Consider the following 14454-nt stretch of genomic DNA (forward strand, 5'->3'; position numbering starts at 1 on the left):
GGATGATGGATGGATGGATGGATGGATGGATGGATGGATGGATGGATTGATGAGCCAGTGGGTGGGTGGGTAGATGGATGGATGGATGGATGGATGGATGGGTGGATGGATGGGTAGATGGATGGATGATGGATGGATGGATGGATGGGTAGATGGATGGATGATGGATGGATGGATGGATGGATGGATGGATGGATGGACGGACAGGGTGTGAGTAGATTCATGAATGTGAGAATGAATGGGTAGATAGATGTATGGATATTTGAAAGAATGGACAGGTGGACAAGTAGATGAATGGATAAACAGAGGTACAGACAAGAAAATATTCACTCCAGACTCTACATTGGGGAACTGAACAAATGACAAAGACTGTATGTGTTCCTGTGACTGTCTCAGGAAAGACCTATCTCATGGCTAACAGTCCATCAGCTAACATCAAAGACAACTTGCACCCTTTTCTCCACATCAGGCCAAAGAATGAAGGAGGATTTTGCTGAACGTGATGGCAAGGCCTCCCTTTAAGGCTCCTGCAATCTGGAAAAAGAATCCACTTACATATACTCCCTGTGAGCAGAGTGCACGGCGGCCGCATTGCTGTAACGCCACAGGACAATGGCCGAGGACAGCACATCCAGGATGGCATCAAACTAGAGAAGGAGACAGGACATTAGTGGCTCTCCAGAGTCAGCAAGGCACAACCATGAACACACAGGCCAACTGCACAATGACCTAGAGAGTCTGAATAAGATTCGAGCAAACACATTTCTGCATGCTTCTTGCAGCCACTTTGAGCTCCGTGGCGGAGCCCTGGGCATTCCACACTGCAGGGAAGTGGCCCTTGTAGACCTAGCTCTGTTCTCAGAGCCCTGGGATCTAGAACTCTGGAGATGTGCGACAGGCGATCAAAATGGAAGGTACTATTTTCTGAAATATGTGAAATTGTTTTTCCTGTGACCAGCAAGGTATTAGCATTTTCCTATACATAGTAAGTAAAAAAAAAAAAAAATCTAATTCTGGCTCTCACTGGAAGTGTCCTAGCTAGGTCAGGAGGTCCAGGAAGTCTACCAACAGTTTGAAGTTGTATAGACAGCTCTATGCTTTTGAGAGAATGAGAGACAGAGACAGAGAGGGAGACAGAGAGAGGTGTTCCTGAGTGTGTGTGTATATATTGTGTGTGGATATGTACATATTTTGTGTGTGTACACGCACATGTGTGTCTGCTGTATTTACTTCTGGATGAGTGTGTGTCTGTGCTGGTGTGCTGTATGCCTGGCCGTGTATAGTGTTATACAGGTGTTTCTCTGTGCGTACATGCTGAGTATCTATTTCTGGGTGTGTGCAGAAGCACTTTGTGTTCTGGTCACTAGTGTGCACAGGTGGAATTTTCGGGACAATCTACGCGCTTCATAAGACTCTTAAGATAACTTGCAACACACTCATAGGAACACTCCGAAAACATTAAGTTCTTAGGACAAAGGGCAGATGTGGGTCTGGGGCCCAGTACAGAATGCCCAACGTCTGGGCAACAAGAGGAAAGGCATCCATCGAGTCACTCAAGTTTTCAGCATACCGCTGACATTGACCTGTTTCCGCCAGGGGACAGGCAGAAAACTCAGCTCGCCTCAGCAGGGCTACAGACAGACACTCGTAGTGTGGGCCCCAACCCACCTCAGCTCCCTTTATCTGTGCAAGTGCGCCTCCCGTGTGCAAGGCCCACAAGCAACCGGAAGGGCAGGGAGAGGTAAATCCCCCAAGGCCTCCTCTCAAATAACCCCTTCACAGAGCGTGTGCGTCCCGGATGTACACTTGGGCACTGTCCCATCTTGATTGATGCCTTTCATTCTGTTACATCATCATGTTCGCAGAAGTTGATTTCACTAAAGCTGGGCCACCTTGCTCATCTCGCATCTGCTAGATGAGCACCCGTCTATTTCATGACCGGGGCGAGAGTCACGGGCTGGGAGAAAGCGTGCAGAGTATCATGGTGGTGAGGACATTCCGTGCTACTTACAGCAAACCCGAAGGCAGAGGCGCTGTACCTCATGACGGAGACAGCTAAAAAGAAAGAAAACACCATTCAGATTGGCAGCCTCGTGCGTCACGGGTCTCATTTGTGAGTTCATCAGATAAACACCAGGGGAAAGTTTCAGGAGATCAGAATCTTAAAAATGAGTGTCGGAAAAGCTAAGAATTCAGAAATTCTACATGCAACACTTTCCCCTCCCACCATGTTCTGAAACATACGAGGGTCAACTTCATTCGAGGCCCAGTTTGATATCTCCTCTGAACCCATCTGTGCTCACAACCGTGGCACAGTGGATGTGCACAGCTAAAAGGCCCCTCCTGTGTATTTTTCTTAAAAAGATGGCACATCATCAAAGGTTGTTCTCTGGCCTATCCATGCACTTGTACACACATACGTGTGTGTACATTCAAATACATTCAAATTGCACACACACAAACAAGAGCCACTACTGTGAGATTCCTCTGACTTGTGGTTGTCCAGTGGCATGACTTCACTCTCAGAACTGCACTGGAACACCCTGCCAGGTGAACAGATAAAGATAGCACGTGCAGAGTATTAATGTTATTCATGTCCTGTCCTGCAGGGCACTGGGAGCCCACGGAATTCTAGTGAACACAGGGTCCTTCAGAGAGATGTGTTATTTACTTAAAAATCACCTTCATCTAATTCCTTGATAACATGCAAAGAGCAAAATGCCAAAATTGCATGGAGAGTCAAGAGTCCTCTGAAGGGTCCTCCACAGAGCCTCTGTGCTCGCAGCTTCCCGCTGTGGCCAGCTCTCAGCTCTTGCTGCTAAACAGCTGTAAACAGTCATTAGCCCAAAACCCACTGAAGAGCTCAGTAGCCTCTGAGGGGTTATCAAGAGTGTCAAGGAGTAAGTTCATTTTCTTTGGCCCAAAGCTGACTGATAGAACATCCTGATTCCAGGATGAGAATTAATTCAACAGAAGGGGGTGGGTAGATTCAGATAGCCCTGTTCCCATGTAAAGAAAGTTACACGAAGGGCTTCCTTCCTTCCTTCCTTCCTTCCTTCCTTCCTTCCTTCCTTCCTTCCTTCCTTCCTTCCTTCCTTCCTTCCTTCCTTCCTTTCCTTCCTTCGTATGTGTGCAGGTACATGAATACATGTGTGGAGGCTGAGGGTAAAACTCCAGTGTTATTCTTCAAGGCCTGCCTACCTCAGTTTTTATTTTGTTTTGGGTTTTTTGTTTGTTGGCTTTTTGTTTTGTTTTGTTCTGTTTTTTGAGACAGGGTTTCTCTGTGTAGCCCTGATGGTCCTGGAATTCACTCTGTAAAGCAGGCTAGCCTCGAACTCACAGAGATCTTCCTGCCTCTGCCTCCTGAGATTAAAGGGGTGGAATTAAAGGCGTGTACCACCACTGCCCACCTTGTTTTACCAGAGAAGGTCTGGTAAAACTTGTCTGACGCTTGCCAAGTAGGCCAGGTTGTCTTGTCTGCAAGCCCCAGAGATGTGCTTGTCTCTGCCTCTCCAGCAGAGAGATCTACAGAAACCCAACTTTTCTTTGTATTTGGGGATCAAATTTAATTCCTATTGCTCTGAAATAACCACTTGACCACCAGACCACTTGACCGCCATCTTCCCAGTCACCAAACCAAAAGGTTTTCATTAAGGCATTTCCAATCTCACTCATGCAAGAATGAATTGTGTTTGGAGAACAAGACTGCTTGAGGGTGACCAATGAAGGCAGAGAAGAGGTCCCAAGAAGCTCTATGCCTGTACGAGTAAGCACTGCCCAAAGCCACCACAGAGCCAAGATGCTGCTTGTAGGGTAGGAGCTGACCCAACTGTGAAGGACAGACACAGGCTACATCAGCTCCACTGCACACTGAAGGCCTGTGAGAGGGCTGTGTGGGTGCCTGTGAGCCAGGCTTTCCCGTGAGGGCTGTTCTTCTCAAGGGGGCGCGTGGAGCTGGAGGGAATGAGAACTCTAAAATGCTACTTTCATGAGTGTTCACCCACGCTGGGGTAGACTTTTCAGTGACATAGCTGCCTGTGAGTCACCGCTGCTGTCCTGAGTAACCCCAACCAATTCATTGGTTCACCAAAGTGCACTTGGGCAGAATCACTTCTTTGTCTGTTGTTGGTTCCCTCAAATGATAACAGTGGCTAATCTTTAAAGGAAATATTTGAAGACTTTTCCTACGCTTTTGTGTGTTCCACATTTTCTACAGCCATCATATGTAACCATTCAAATCAGATGACATTTTTATTTGGAGAAAACATGTCTGTATCATATAAAGATAAGCAAAGATCCCAAATGAATTAGCAGGAGAGTTCAGACACATATCTAGGAATAGGCTGCTCTGTCAGCTCATGAGTGCTTTGGGCTGATAGGAAAGCACATTATTATAATATATTATTATATTTTATATTATATCATATGTAAATATATTATCTTACTGTAATTAATATTATAATATACCAATAGTGTATGTTATTAATATATTATGTTATGTTACTATAATATATGATATAATAATGTAAACCATTATTCCATGTAAGTTTCTGGGTCCCATGGTCTACATGAGCAGGGTGTGATTATGGCCACACAAGCCAGGTGACAGAACACCTGCAGGACATCACTCCTTCCTGACAGACCTCCTGCCTCCCAGAGTTCACCTGTCCGAGGGCAGGTTGTCATCTATATATGTTAAGGGACTCACTTAACGGCTACACCCCAAAGTGGGCACACAATGTAAGTCTTAAATAAATATTTATACAGAGGCCTGGTTAAGAGAACAGATTTTTTTTAACTAAGTCAAACCAGACCAAAAAGCATGTTGGCAGAAAATAAATTCAAACAGAAAGGCAGCTGGAAAACGAAGGGGACCCAGGAGACCCATTGTTAAGACCAAGCCAAAGGCAGACCTGCAGCTGAGTAAGCAGGGTTTGGAGGGAGGGTCTGCAAAACAGAGACAAAGGAAAATGCAGCCGGGAACATGCCAGCAAGGCAGCCCAGGACCAACAACAAGGACCCTACACAACACCCAACAAAGAATCCTGCTTCAATTGCCAGCGAGATTTACAGAGACAATGAGGACCCATCTGTCATTCTCTCCAAAGTCAGGCAATAATTATCTTGAGCCTTAGCACTCTTTAGCAATACCCCAGGCCCCATAACACCTCGGAGTTGTTAAATTATGTGAGCAGTAGAACTCTGTTAATAAATCAATCCCGGTTTAATTAGACTGTCTCTATCCTCAGCCGCCTGGCAAACACCTCCCCACAGCTGGGGAACAAGCCCACCCTGGAGAGGCGCTTCTCCATCACCCACCATCCCAGGCAGGATCTCCTCTCTTGCTGGATGGACTGGACGCTGGGAATCAAAAGAGCTGGGACTAAGAGGGGGTCAAAAAATGTCATTTTATGTGTTTTAACTCACTCCAACCGACTCTTTAAAAGCTTCCATACTCTGTCCTTCTCAAGCAAGATTATCACCTACTGAAAAGTTAGTGACAGGATTTCTACCTCAGTGGAGGGGAGAAGACAGCTTACTGAACACATTCTTAAGAACATGATCAAAATATGTTGCATGAAATTTTCAAAGAAAGAAAGAATAAGTCAGCCTTGTGCAGACTAGGGAGATGGCTCAGTTGAAAAAGTGCTTGCAAAGAGAGCACTAGGATCCACATTCAGTGCCCAGAATCCACCCACATCAAAAGGCTGTGTGTGGTGGGTGATGTATTCTTCCAATCCCAGCATTAGGGAAGGGAGGACAAGCAGACTGTTGGGGCTCACTGGCCAGCCAGCCTGGTCTATCTGAGCAAGTTCCAGGCCACTGCGAGACTCTTTCTCAAGAAACAAGGGTATGGTACTTGAGACATGACAACTGGGGTTGACTTCTGATCTCTACACACATGGGCACCCCTCCTCACAAACACACGTGAGCACACATACACACACATACTACACAAACATAAATGTGTGAATATGCACAAGAGAACAGGCTTGAACCGGTTATCCAATAATGCCCTTGAGTTGTGTCATTTGATAGCATTTTACAGCATCTGCGACGAAAGATCCAGTCCCACTCAGGTTTCTCAAAAGAAACAGCCACCAAGATGCCTCCTAAGCACCTAATGCCTCTTCTCTTTGCAAGCCATTTGCAGCACACAGCTACACTGCTCTCCACAGCTCACTCTATCCCAAGGCCAAAATCCTCATGCTGGAAGAGAACCTCATGCTCTGACCTCATCCTTTACAGGCTGGTCCTGCCCGATTCTCTCCAGCCACGCAGGCCTCCTTGATGCTCTGGCCCAGGCTTGCTCTCCTGCCCACAATGCCTACCCCAGGGATCCAATTAGCTGACCCACCTCGTGGGTCTCTGCTTCAAGTTTTCGTTAAAGGCAGGTTCTTGCTTTCCTATCTCATAGTGCAACCTGCTCAACTCCATCTCTACTCCCGTTTCCCTCCTCTGTTTCTTTATCCAGAGACCTACCATCACACTACTCAGTCTCCTGAGGCATGGATATGACCCAGCATCCTCCTGGCCAGGTATCCCTCTGTGATGGCTAATATTGCCAACCTGACAATGTAGAATCACCTAGAGCACAGGCTCTGGGCATCACTATGAAGGAGTTTCTAAACAGGGTTAATTGACATGGGAAGATCGACCCTGAGTGCGGGCAGCAGCATCCGGTGGACTAGGGTCCTGGACCAAGTAAAAGGGAGAAAGGAAGCAGACACCAGCCTCCATCTCTGTCTCCTGATTATAGATTCTAGTGGCCTCACGCTCCTGCTCCCATAACTTCCTCACCACGATGAGTTGTGCCTCACACTGCGAGCCCAGAAAAGCACTCCCTTCACCTGCTTTTGTCAGACATTTGACCACAGCAATGAAAAGAGTAACTAATACCCACAGTCATTCACAAATTGTGTAGCACTGGCAGCTACCATGGTATAGTATCAGAACTGGGATGTTTTTATATTTTTTACTATCTAATTTTTTTATTAAGGGGTTCTTTTCTCACGCAGGAAAGATGTTAATATCACATGGGATGTTAAAGGGGGAAGAAACCACTTTAATGAGCAATGGCTAGACTAGTATCAGCCACCTGAAGGAGTGACTATCTTCCTTGCCTGGCCCCTCCTCAAAATTCAGAGAAAGCTGTCAGCTCTGGAACTGGGTGCATGAATGTTGTCTGCCAAGGTTGTCCCCCTCAGCCCAGCACTGCTGGTGCCATGCGACGCACTGAATGTCTCTCATATAAAGCTGCTATCATGCACTTTGAAAACTGATTTCATTTTAGTTATTTTGTGTGCATGTTTATGGAGGTCACAGACAACCTGCAGGAGTCATTCTCTCCGTCCAGAATATGGGCCTTGAGACTTGAACTCAGGTCTTCAGTCTTGGTGGCAGATGCCTTTACCCACCGAGCCAACTTGCTGGCCCCAACAATGCATTGCACAGAATGACTGTGTTGTGAGGAAGAGAAACCTATTGATTGGGCTTTAATGACTTGGCTTAGGAAATGGTGCTGAAAAAAGTATTTACTCATTTGAGTTGAACCAAAGTCCTTAGAAGATTATTAACACTGCTGCACAGGGAATAAAGCTAAACACAGGAACAGAGCTGTGTTTTCTCTTCCTTTCCTTTCTCCCACAGAAAACACAAAAAAGTAATAAATGGAAAACTAGGGAAAGAATACAGTGGTCGAAGAAATCCAGAAAGCCCCGTTCACAAATGTTGTCTGCCTAATACATGAAAAGCTAGATGACACTGGGAGAAGCTGAAAGCTGAAAGCCAGAGGCCCTCATACAGATTTTGACTGGAATGAGAATGTGGCTCAGTGGTGCAGAACTTCCCCTGACCCCCATCAAATCAATTGTGGTGATACTTACCAGTAATCCCAGCACTCAGGAGCCCAAGGCAGGAAGACTCTGAGTTTGAAGCTAGCCTGGGCTATAAAGAAAGTTCTAGGCTGGCTTGAGCCCTACAGTGAGATCCTATGTTAAAAAAAATAAACAAAGAGGTCTAGCAAGCCATGAGTTCAATCCCTGGAACATACAGTAGGCGAAACATGACTCCTGAAAATCGTCCCGTGATCTCCACATATGTGACATTAACAAAATATTAACAGTGGAGCATTCGTGAATAAGGGAGTATTTTCACAATTTAACATACTGTGTCATTAAGTGCTTGTAAAAGATTTATAAAGCTGAAAAATATAGTGTGTGAATGAAGCAAGGAAACTAGCAGGGTGGTTATTACAGCTTTTGTGTGCACAAAAATTAGTTTATATGTGCAGATAAAATGTCACAGAAGCTACACAGGAAACGAAGGGCGCTGATTCCCTCTGAAGACTGCAAGTAAGAGACAGAAGTGAGCTCCCTCACCATACGGGAGTCTGCTGTGTAAGCACTGGACAGCGTTGCTGCAGGCGGGTTACTATGAGTGGCTAGTAGCCATTAGAGGAAGTGGGGTTAGTCCATAAGGCCTGTGCAGACGGCATTTTGCATCACCTGGTAGATCCATCCTTTGTCGATATCCACAAAACTTAGAGTCTGAAGTTTTTCTCAGTATTAAATATATATCATGTTTCTTCATTTTCATTAAGAAAACCATTTGTCTTCCTAATTATGAAAAAGGAGGAGGAAGAAGAACTAGAGAGAAAGAAGAGGAGGGAGGAGGAAGGACAAAGGAAGAGAGGAGGAGGGGAGTATTTTCAATAATATTATGGTTCTGAACAGTCAGTGGGCAGAATCAAAAGTCAGAGATATTCTGCAGTAAGTAAAAGCCTCCGGTCCCCACTGAGAACTTATGTGATTGTTTTTTCTTTTTCAATTTATTTTTTATTTTATGGCTGGGCATGGTGGCATGTGCCTTTAATGCCAGCACTTGGGAGACAGAGCTAGGCTGATCTCTAGGAATTCAAGGCCAGCCTGGTCTGCAGAGAGTTTTAAGTCAGGCATCATAGAGAGACCCTATCTCAAAAACAAAATGAACACCGTATCTCTGTGTGTGGGGGTTTTTCCTAAGTGCATGTCTGTGTACCACATGTATGGCGTGTCTGCAGAAGCCATCAGATCCCTTTGGAACTGGAGTTTTAGGCAGCAGTGATCCGCAGTTTAGATGCCGGGAATCAGACCCAGGTCCTCCGAAAGAGCAGCAAGTACTCTCAACAGCTGAGCCATCTCTCTAGCCCCTGTCATCCTTTTCAAAGGTCATCATCCTGTCTGAAGCAGTTGCCTGCATAACCTTCACATTATTCTAGCTCAAGAAAACAAAACTCGATTAAAGATTTATACCAGAATAAATTCATTCTCTCAACAAATGTGACTCACTTTACTTGGAAGTGTATATTACCTAGTGTTTTGGGTTTTTTTTGTTTTGTTTTGTTTTTTTTTAAAGTGCCCCGGGCCTATTCTATTGCAACAGAGTACTGTCAGCATTCAGTAACCTTGAGCATGAGCCTTTACAGACAAACCAAAGATAGAAAATAGAATAAAGAAAAGAAATGTTGAACTGTGTTTCCAAGCCAACAATACATACGCCTGGTGTACATTTTAAAGTGATGCATGCCTACAGCCCCAACACTCTGAAGGTAGAAACAGGTCAAGGTCATCCTCAGCTGTGTAGAGCATTTGAAGCCATAATATGTTATATAAGGCCTTGTCTCATAAAAGTAACAAACGGGAAGCCAATTCCATCTAGTTGCAGCTAGTTACATCACATCCACAGTCAAGAGCAGAGAGACACCAAGGCAACCATGCTGCCTGCTCTCATACCCAGCTACCCATCTTCACTCTTACATTGTTCAGAACCCAGTCCAGGAAATAGTGTCACCATACTGGGATGGCTCCTCCCACCTTAATTAACAGTCAAAGCAATCCCCACGGACATACCCATGGGCCAACCCCATTTAGAGGATTCCTCAATTAAACTCTCTTTCTGCCTGACTCTAAGTTGTGGCAAGCTGACAGTTAAAACAAACCAGCAGAGACACCAGGATGTCAAATACTCAACGGGACACCGGCTGAAACAGTATCACCTGGTTAAATGCCACTCACCATGATATTTTCTCACTTGTGTTTATTTTTTTTAACTTTCTATTGATTCTTTGTGAATTTCACATCATGTAACCCAATTCCACTCATCTCCCCATCCCTCTGTATTCACTCTCCAGCCTTGCAACCTCCCCTCAAAAGAAAAAAAATTCATTGTGGACGCTGTAGTGTGTCACGGTGTGTCACGCGGTATACACCCTTTTGCCCACACATCTTAACCGGCAGATGTTCCCTGCGTGAGTCACTGGTCTGTTACAGGCCTCCGGCTTCCGCTGCACCATCAATCCTGGCTCCTCACCAGGACGCTCTCTGACACCGGGCTGTTGTCCTGTGTCCTGGAGATCCTGCAGCTTTGAGTCTGCAGGACCCGCCCCTTCTCACACTCCGGCAGCTCATCGATAGAGTAGGCCAACTCAAAGCCCTGGATCTGGGCTTGGGTGGTGGCTGGGTTGGTCAGCCCACGGGCTCTCCCACACCCACGCCACCAGGGGGAGCTCTGCAGCACTGCCCCAGCAAGGCCACTCAAGGCAGCAGCAGGCAAGGGCAGGGCCAGCTCTCAAAACCTGAGCCGGCTGTCCACCTGCCACAGGTGGTGAGAGGTGAGCAGGAAAGCGTCTCTTTACCCATTCTGGGGCAAGGCAGATGCGGGGTACTCACACCGTCAGGGCTAGCTCTCCAGAACCGACATTGCCAGAGCCTGCTCCTCCATGCTGCCCAGGCCAGAGGTGGGGGCTGGGCCAGCTCAGCACACTGCTCAGATATCAACATGGCCTCAGGCGGCAGGCCACAGACCCCAGCTGTGGTGGAACCGTGTACCCAGGCATGGCCCTTGGCAGCAGCCTCCACAGTGCACAAAACCCTTGGTTTCACTTTCTCTCCCATCTCTCCACTGTGCTTTTCATCTTTCTCATCTCTCCATCACATATTCCCTCATCGTGGTGGTGCCCGAGGTAGGTGCCTGGTGTCTTTCTGCCGCCACCATGAGGTATTTATTTTTTGTAATCAAGAAAACATGCAGCAGACAAACATGGCTGTGATCTGAATGCTTCCTGGGAATGAGTGCGGGGTGACCCTCTGCTCACTGCCATAACGAACTGCGAGCCAGAATCAACTCCTCAAGTCGCTCTGGTCTTGTATTTTATCGAAGCAGCAGGAAAGTAGCTAAGCTACGTCACAGGTGCCTGTGAGCGCCCATGTTTGTTGGCGACACAATACTCCTCCCGTGACCTGATCCAGCGCTACAGTCATGGTTAATATCCGTTGCCTGGGTACCCAGGCAAAGTACCACACTTTGGTGGTTGTCACAGGGAAGGTTACAATCGGCATCTGATACAGGCCAGCTCTCCTGCTGATTTTTAATACCCTTCCTCTATCCCTTCTCTTTAGAAAAGCTACTCCCAACTCTAAATATACCTTAAAATGCCCGATTCATTGTTACTTTAACTAAAATTGTACGTTTTCTCTTAAAGCTGGAAAGCATTCTTAGAGATGGTCTGCCTAGCTCAGTCCGCCGTCTTTGTGTGCCTGTGTGTGCCTGTGTGTTGTGTGTCTGTGTGTATGTTGTCTGTGTGTATGTCTGCGTGTGGTGTGTGTATGCCTGTGTGTGTGTCTGTTGGAGGTGCCTTGTGAGCTAGTACATGAACACGTGTGTCCAGGGAGGCCAAAGTCAGCCTTGGATTTGCTCCTCAGGATGTTATCTCCCAGGTTTCCTGAGATGGGCTGTCATTAACCTTGGAGCTCACCAAGTCTTCTAGGCTGCCTGGCCAGTGAGCCCAGGGTTCTGTCTGTCTCTACCTCTCCAACCTTGAAGTTAAAAGCTTGCAAACTTTTTTCATGGGCTCTGGGAAGCAAACTCAGGTTCTCATGCTTGCACAGCATATACTTTACTGACTCAGCTCTTCAGGCTCTAGTCCAAGCTCTTTTTGTTTTTGGTTTGGTTTGGGTTTTCTGAGACAGGATTTCTCTGTATAGCCCTGACTGTGCTGGAACTCCCTCTGTAGACTAGGCTGGCCTCAAACTCACAGAGATCTGCCTGCCTCTGCCTCCCAAATGCTGGGATTAAAGGTGTGCACCACTGTCACCCAGCTTAGTCCAAGCTCTTTAACAGAAAAACAAACGGAAACCTGTGAGGTCTAATGAAGGAAAGCCACTTGGCTGAGGCGCCATCAAGCCCAGAATCCCCACCTTGGCTCTTGGTCCTGCATACAACATAGCCTAGCATACCCACTGTCCCACCAGGCCCAACCAGCAGAGCTCAGGAGACCCTCTGCTCATTATAGATTCTAACTGCAATGATGTGAAAGGACTTTCCCGTTGTGGCCTCTGACAGGAAACTGAACAGCATGAAGCCACTGTTCCTCAGATTAGAAAACTAATAAAGACAATTGTCATGCTGGAGGAGGCTTCGTATGAGGCTTGGAGGCTGCTTACGCACATCACTTCTGAACTACACAGCGGTTGGCTGGAAGTAGAACAGTGCTAAGTCCATGGATGTGACGCACCTTGGACATTCAAGTGAGGGCTTTAGGGTAGGCAGAGAGAATTTCCACACTCCGTCTATGGTGCAATTTGTGTTTCCTTCAAGCTCAATCAGCCTGATAGGCAATTAAGGAGCTGTTCAGATTGCCTGAGGAAACAGAGACTCAGTCTTGCCAGGACACCCTCCCCATCATGCCACATGCAGAGAGCTGCAGAAGTGTGAGGATACAGAATGCTAGTCAGTTCTCTCCAGAACAGAGTCCCACTGTGTAAGTGCAGCCCCGAAACCAGAGAAACCTCTGTGAAGAGACTTTTCCACAGTCCAATCCGAAGTATATGCTAAAGCTGAGGATCCCGGACAGTGACACATCACGTGAATCAGAAAGTAGAAAAGAGCATTCCTCAAGAGGCTCTTCCTCCAGAGGCTCTTCCTCCAGAGGCTCTAGGCAAGTCTCCCAGCAAAGCCCCACACTCTAGAGGTCGTCAGAGCAGGAAGGTGAGGGTACACCTGGCCTCTGGTGGAGACCAGCTCTCCTGTTAAATGTCCTACAAGGCATAGGATACTTCCCACCAAGAAAGAATTACACATTCCAAAGTATCAGTAGTGCTGAGGGTGGAGAACCTTGCTCTGCGCAGATGAGATCAATTTCAGCTCTTGGGGGCCTGAAAATCTGTGTAGTGGCTAGAGTATAACAATATAGGATGGATGGATGGATGAGTGGGTGGGTGGATGGATGGATGGATGGATGGATGGATGGATGGATGGATGGGGAGGTGGATGGATAGAAGGAAGAATGGGTGGATGGATGGATGGATGGGTGGGTTGATGATGGATGGGAAAATAAAAGTCAAAATGTAATTCAGAGCTGGGGGTATGCTCCAGTTGGTAGAGAGCTTGCCTAGCATGCACAAAGCCCTAGGTTCAATACCCATCACTGGATAAACTGGGTGTGGTGGTACACAGTTGCCATCCCAGCATCAGGAAGCAGAGGTGGGAGGACCAGCAGTCCAACGTCATGCTAGACTACAGAGTGAGCTTGAGTTCAGCCTGGGCTACATGAACACCTCCCCCCACAAACACCAAAAAATAATAAGATACACTTGGGCAAGACAGGACGTCCCAAAGGGCTGGGCCCAGGGACACCACCAGGCCATGGGGACTCTAGGATTCATCCACACCGAAGTGAGACTCAGGGGTGGGATTTCTCTCCAGTGAGAAAGATGGGGACAGTTACAGGTATGGGACGGAGTCCACAGAATATCTGACGAGATTTCCAGGTTCTTGTGTCCTGGAGCTGAGAACTGGACCAGGGACACATAGACAGCAGCAGGGATAGAGACAGTTTATTAAGTAAGAGAAAGATACTCTAACAAAGGGAGTGGGCTAGGGAGCAGGGAGAGATTAGAAGTTCTAGAGACACTCAACCACAAGAGCCTTGAGCGTGTACGGCTCATCTACATAGCACCTTCCTTCTCCAGGAGCAGGCGTGGGCTTTCTTGTCTCCTTATGTAGCCTCTGATCTGCGTTTCCACTCTTCTCTGTCACTTTTTTTCTTTTATGTTACTTTTGGGGGCTCTCTTTCCATCCTACTTTCCTGACTCAGAGAAACTGGAGGGATGCTGTGCGCAAGAAGTCTGCAAAGATGCAAGAGCCGTGGAGAAGGTAGGGCCTCCTAGGCACAATACGCTGACAGCTTTGAGTGGCAGTGCTCATGTGATCGAGGCCATAGCTGTGACACACAGAGCTAGCTCCTGTAAGGGGCATCCCAGCCTTGGGAAATGGCTCGATTGGGCAAGCTACTTGATAAGGTGGGTTCAGATCTCCACGTAAAAGCCAGACTCCAGATCCACATAAAAGCCAGACTCCAAAGCCTGGGATCTGTAATTCTAGTGCCTACAGAGAAATGGGAAACAGAGACAGTAG

The 14454-nt window shown here is 47.0% G+C and overlaps 1 protein-coding gene across 1 annotated transcript in view; it reads right to left on the minus strand.

Annotated features, from left to right (window-relative positions):
- Tmem163 (transmembrane protein 163) overlaps nucleotides 1–14454 on the minus strand; it is a gene marked incomplete at its 5' end in the record, with an annotated part of 157918 nt that overhangs the window by 56306 nt on the left and 87158 nt on the right. Inside the window, 2 exon segments of the mRNA XM_055602033.1 lie at nucleotides 556–647; nucleotides 2012–2055. Of these exon segments, the coding sequence (XP_055458008.1) occupies nucleotides 556–647; nucleotides 2012–2055 (136 nt within the window).

The sequence above is a fragment of the Psammomys obesus genome, unplaced genomic scaffold (assembly GCF_907164565.1).
Source record: "Psammomys obesus unplaced genomic scaffold, mPsaObe1.curated_primary_1811, whole genome shotgun sequence".
Lineage (NCBI taxonomy): Eukaryota > Metazoa > Chordata > Mammalia > Rodentia > Muridae > Psammomys > Psammomys obesus.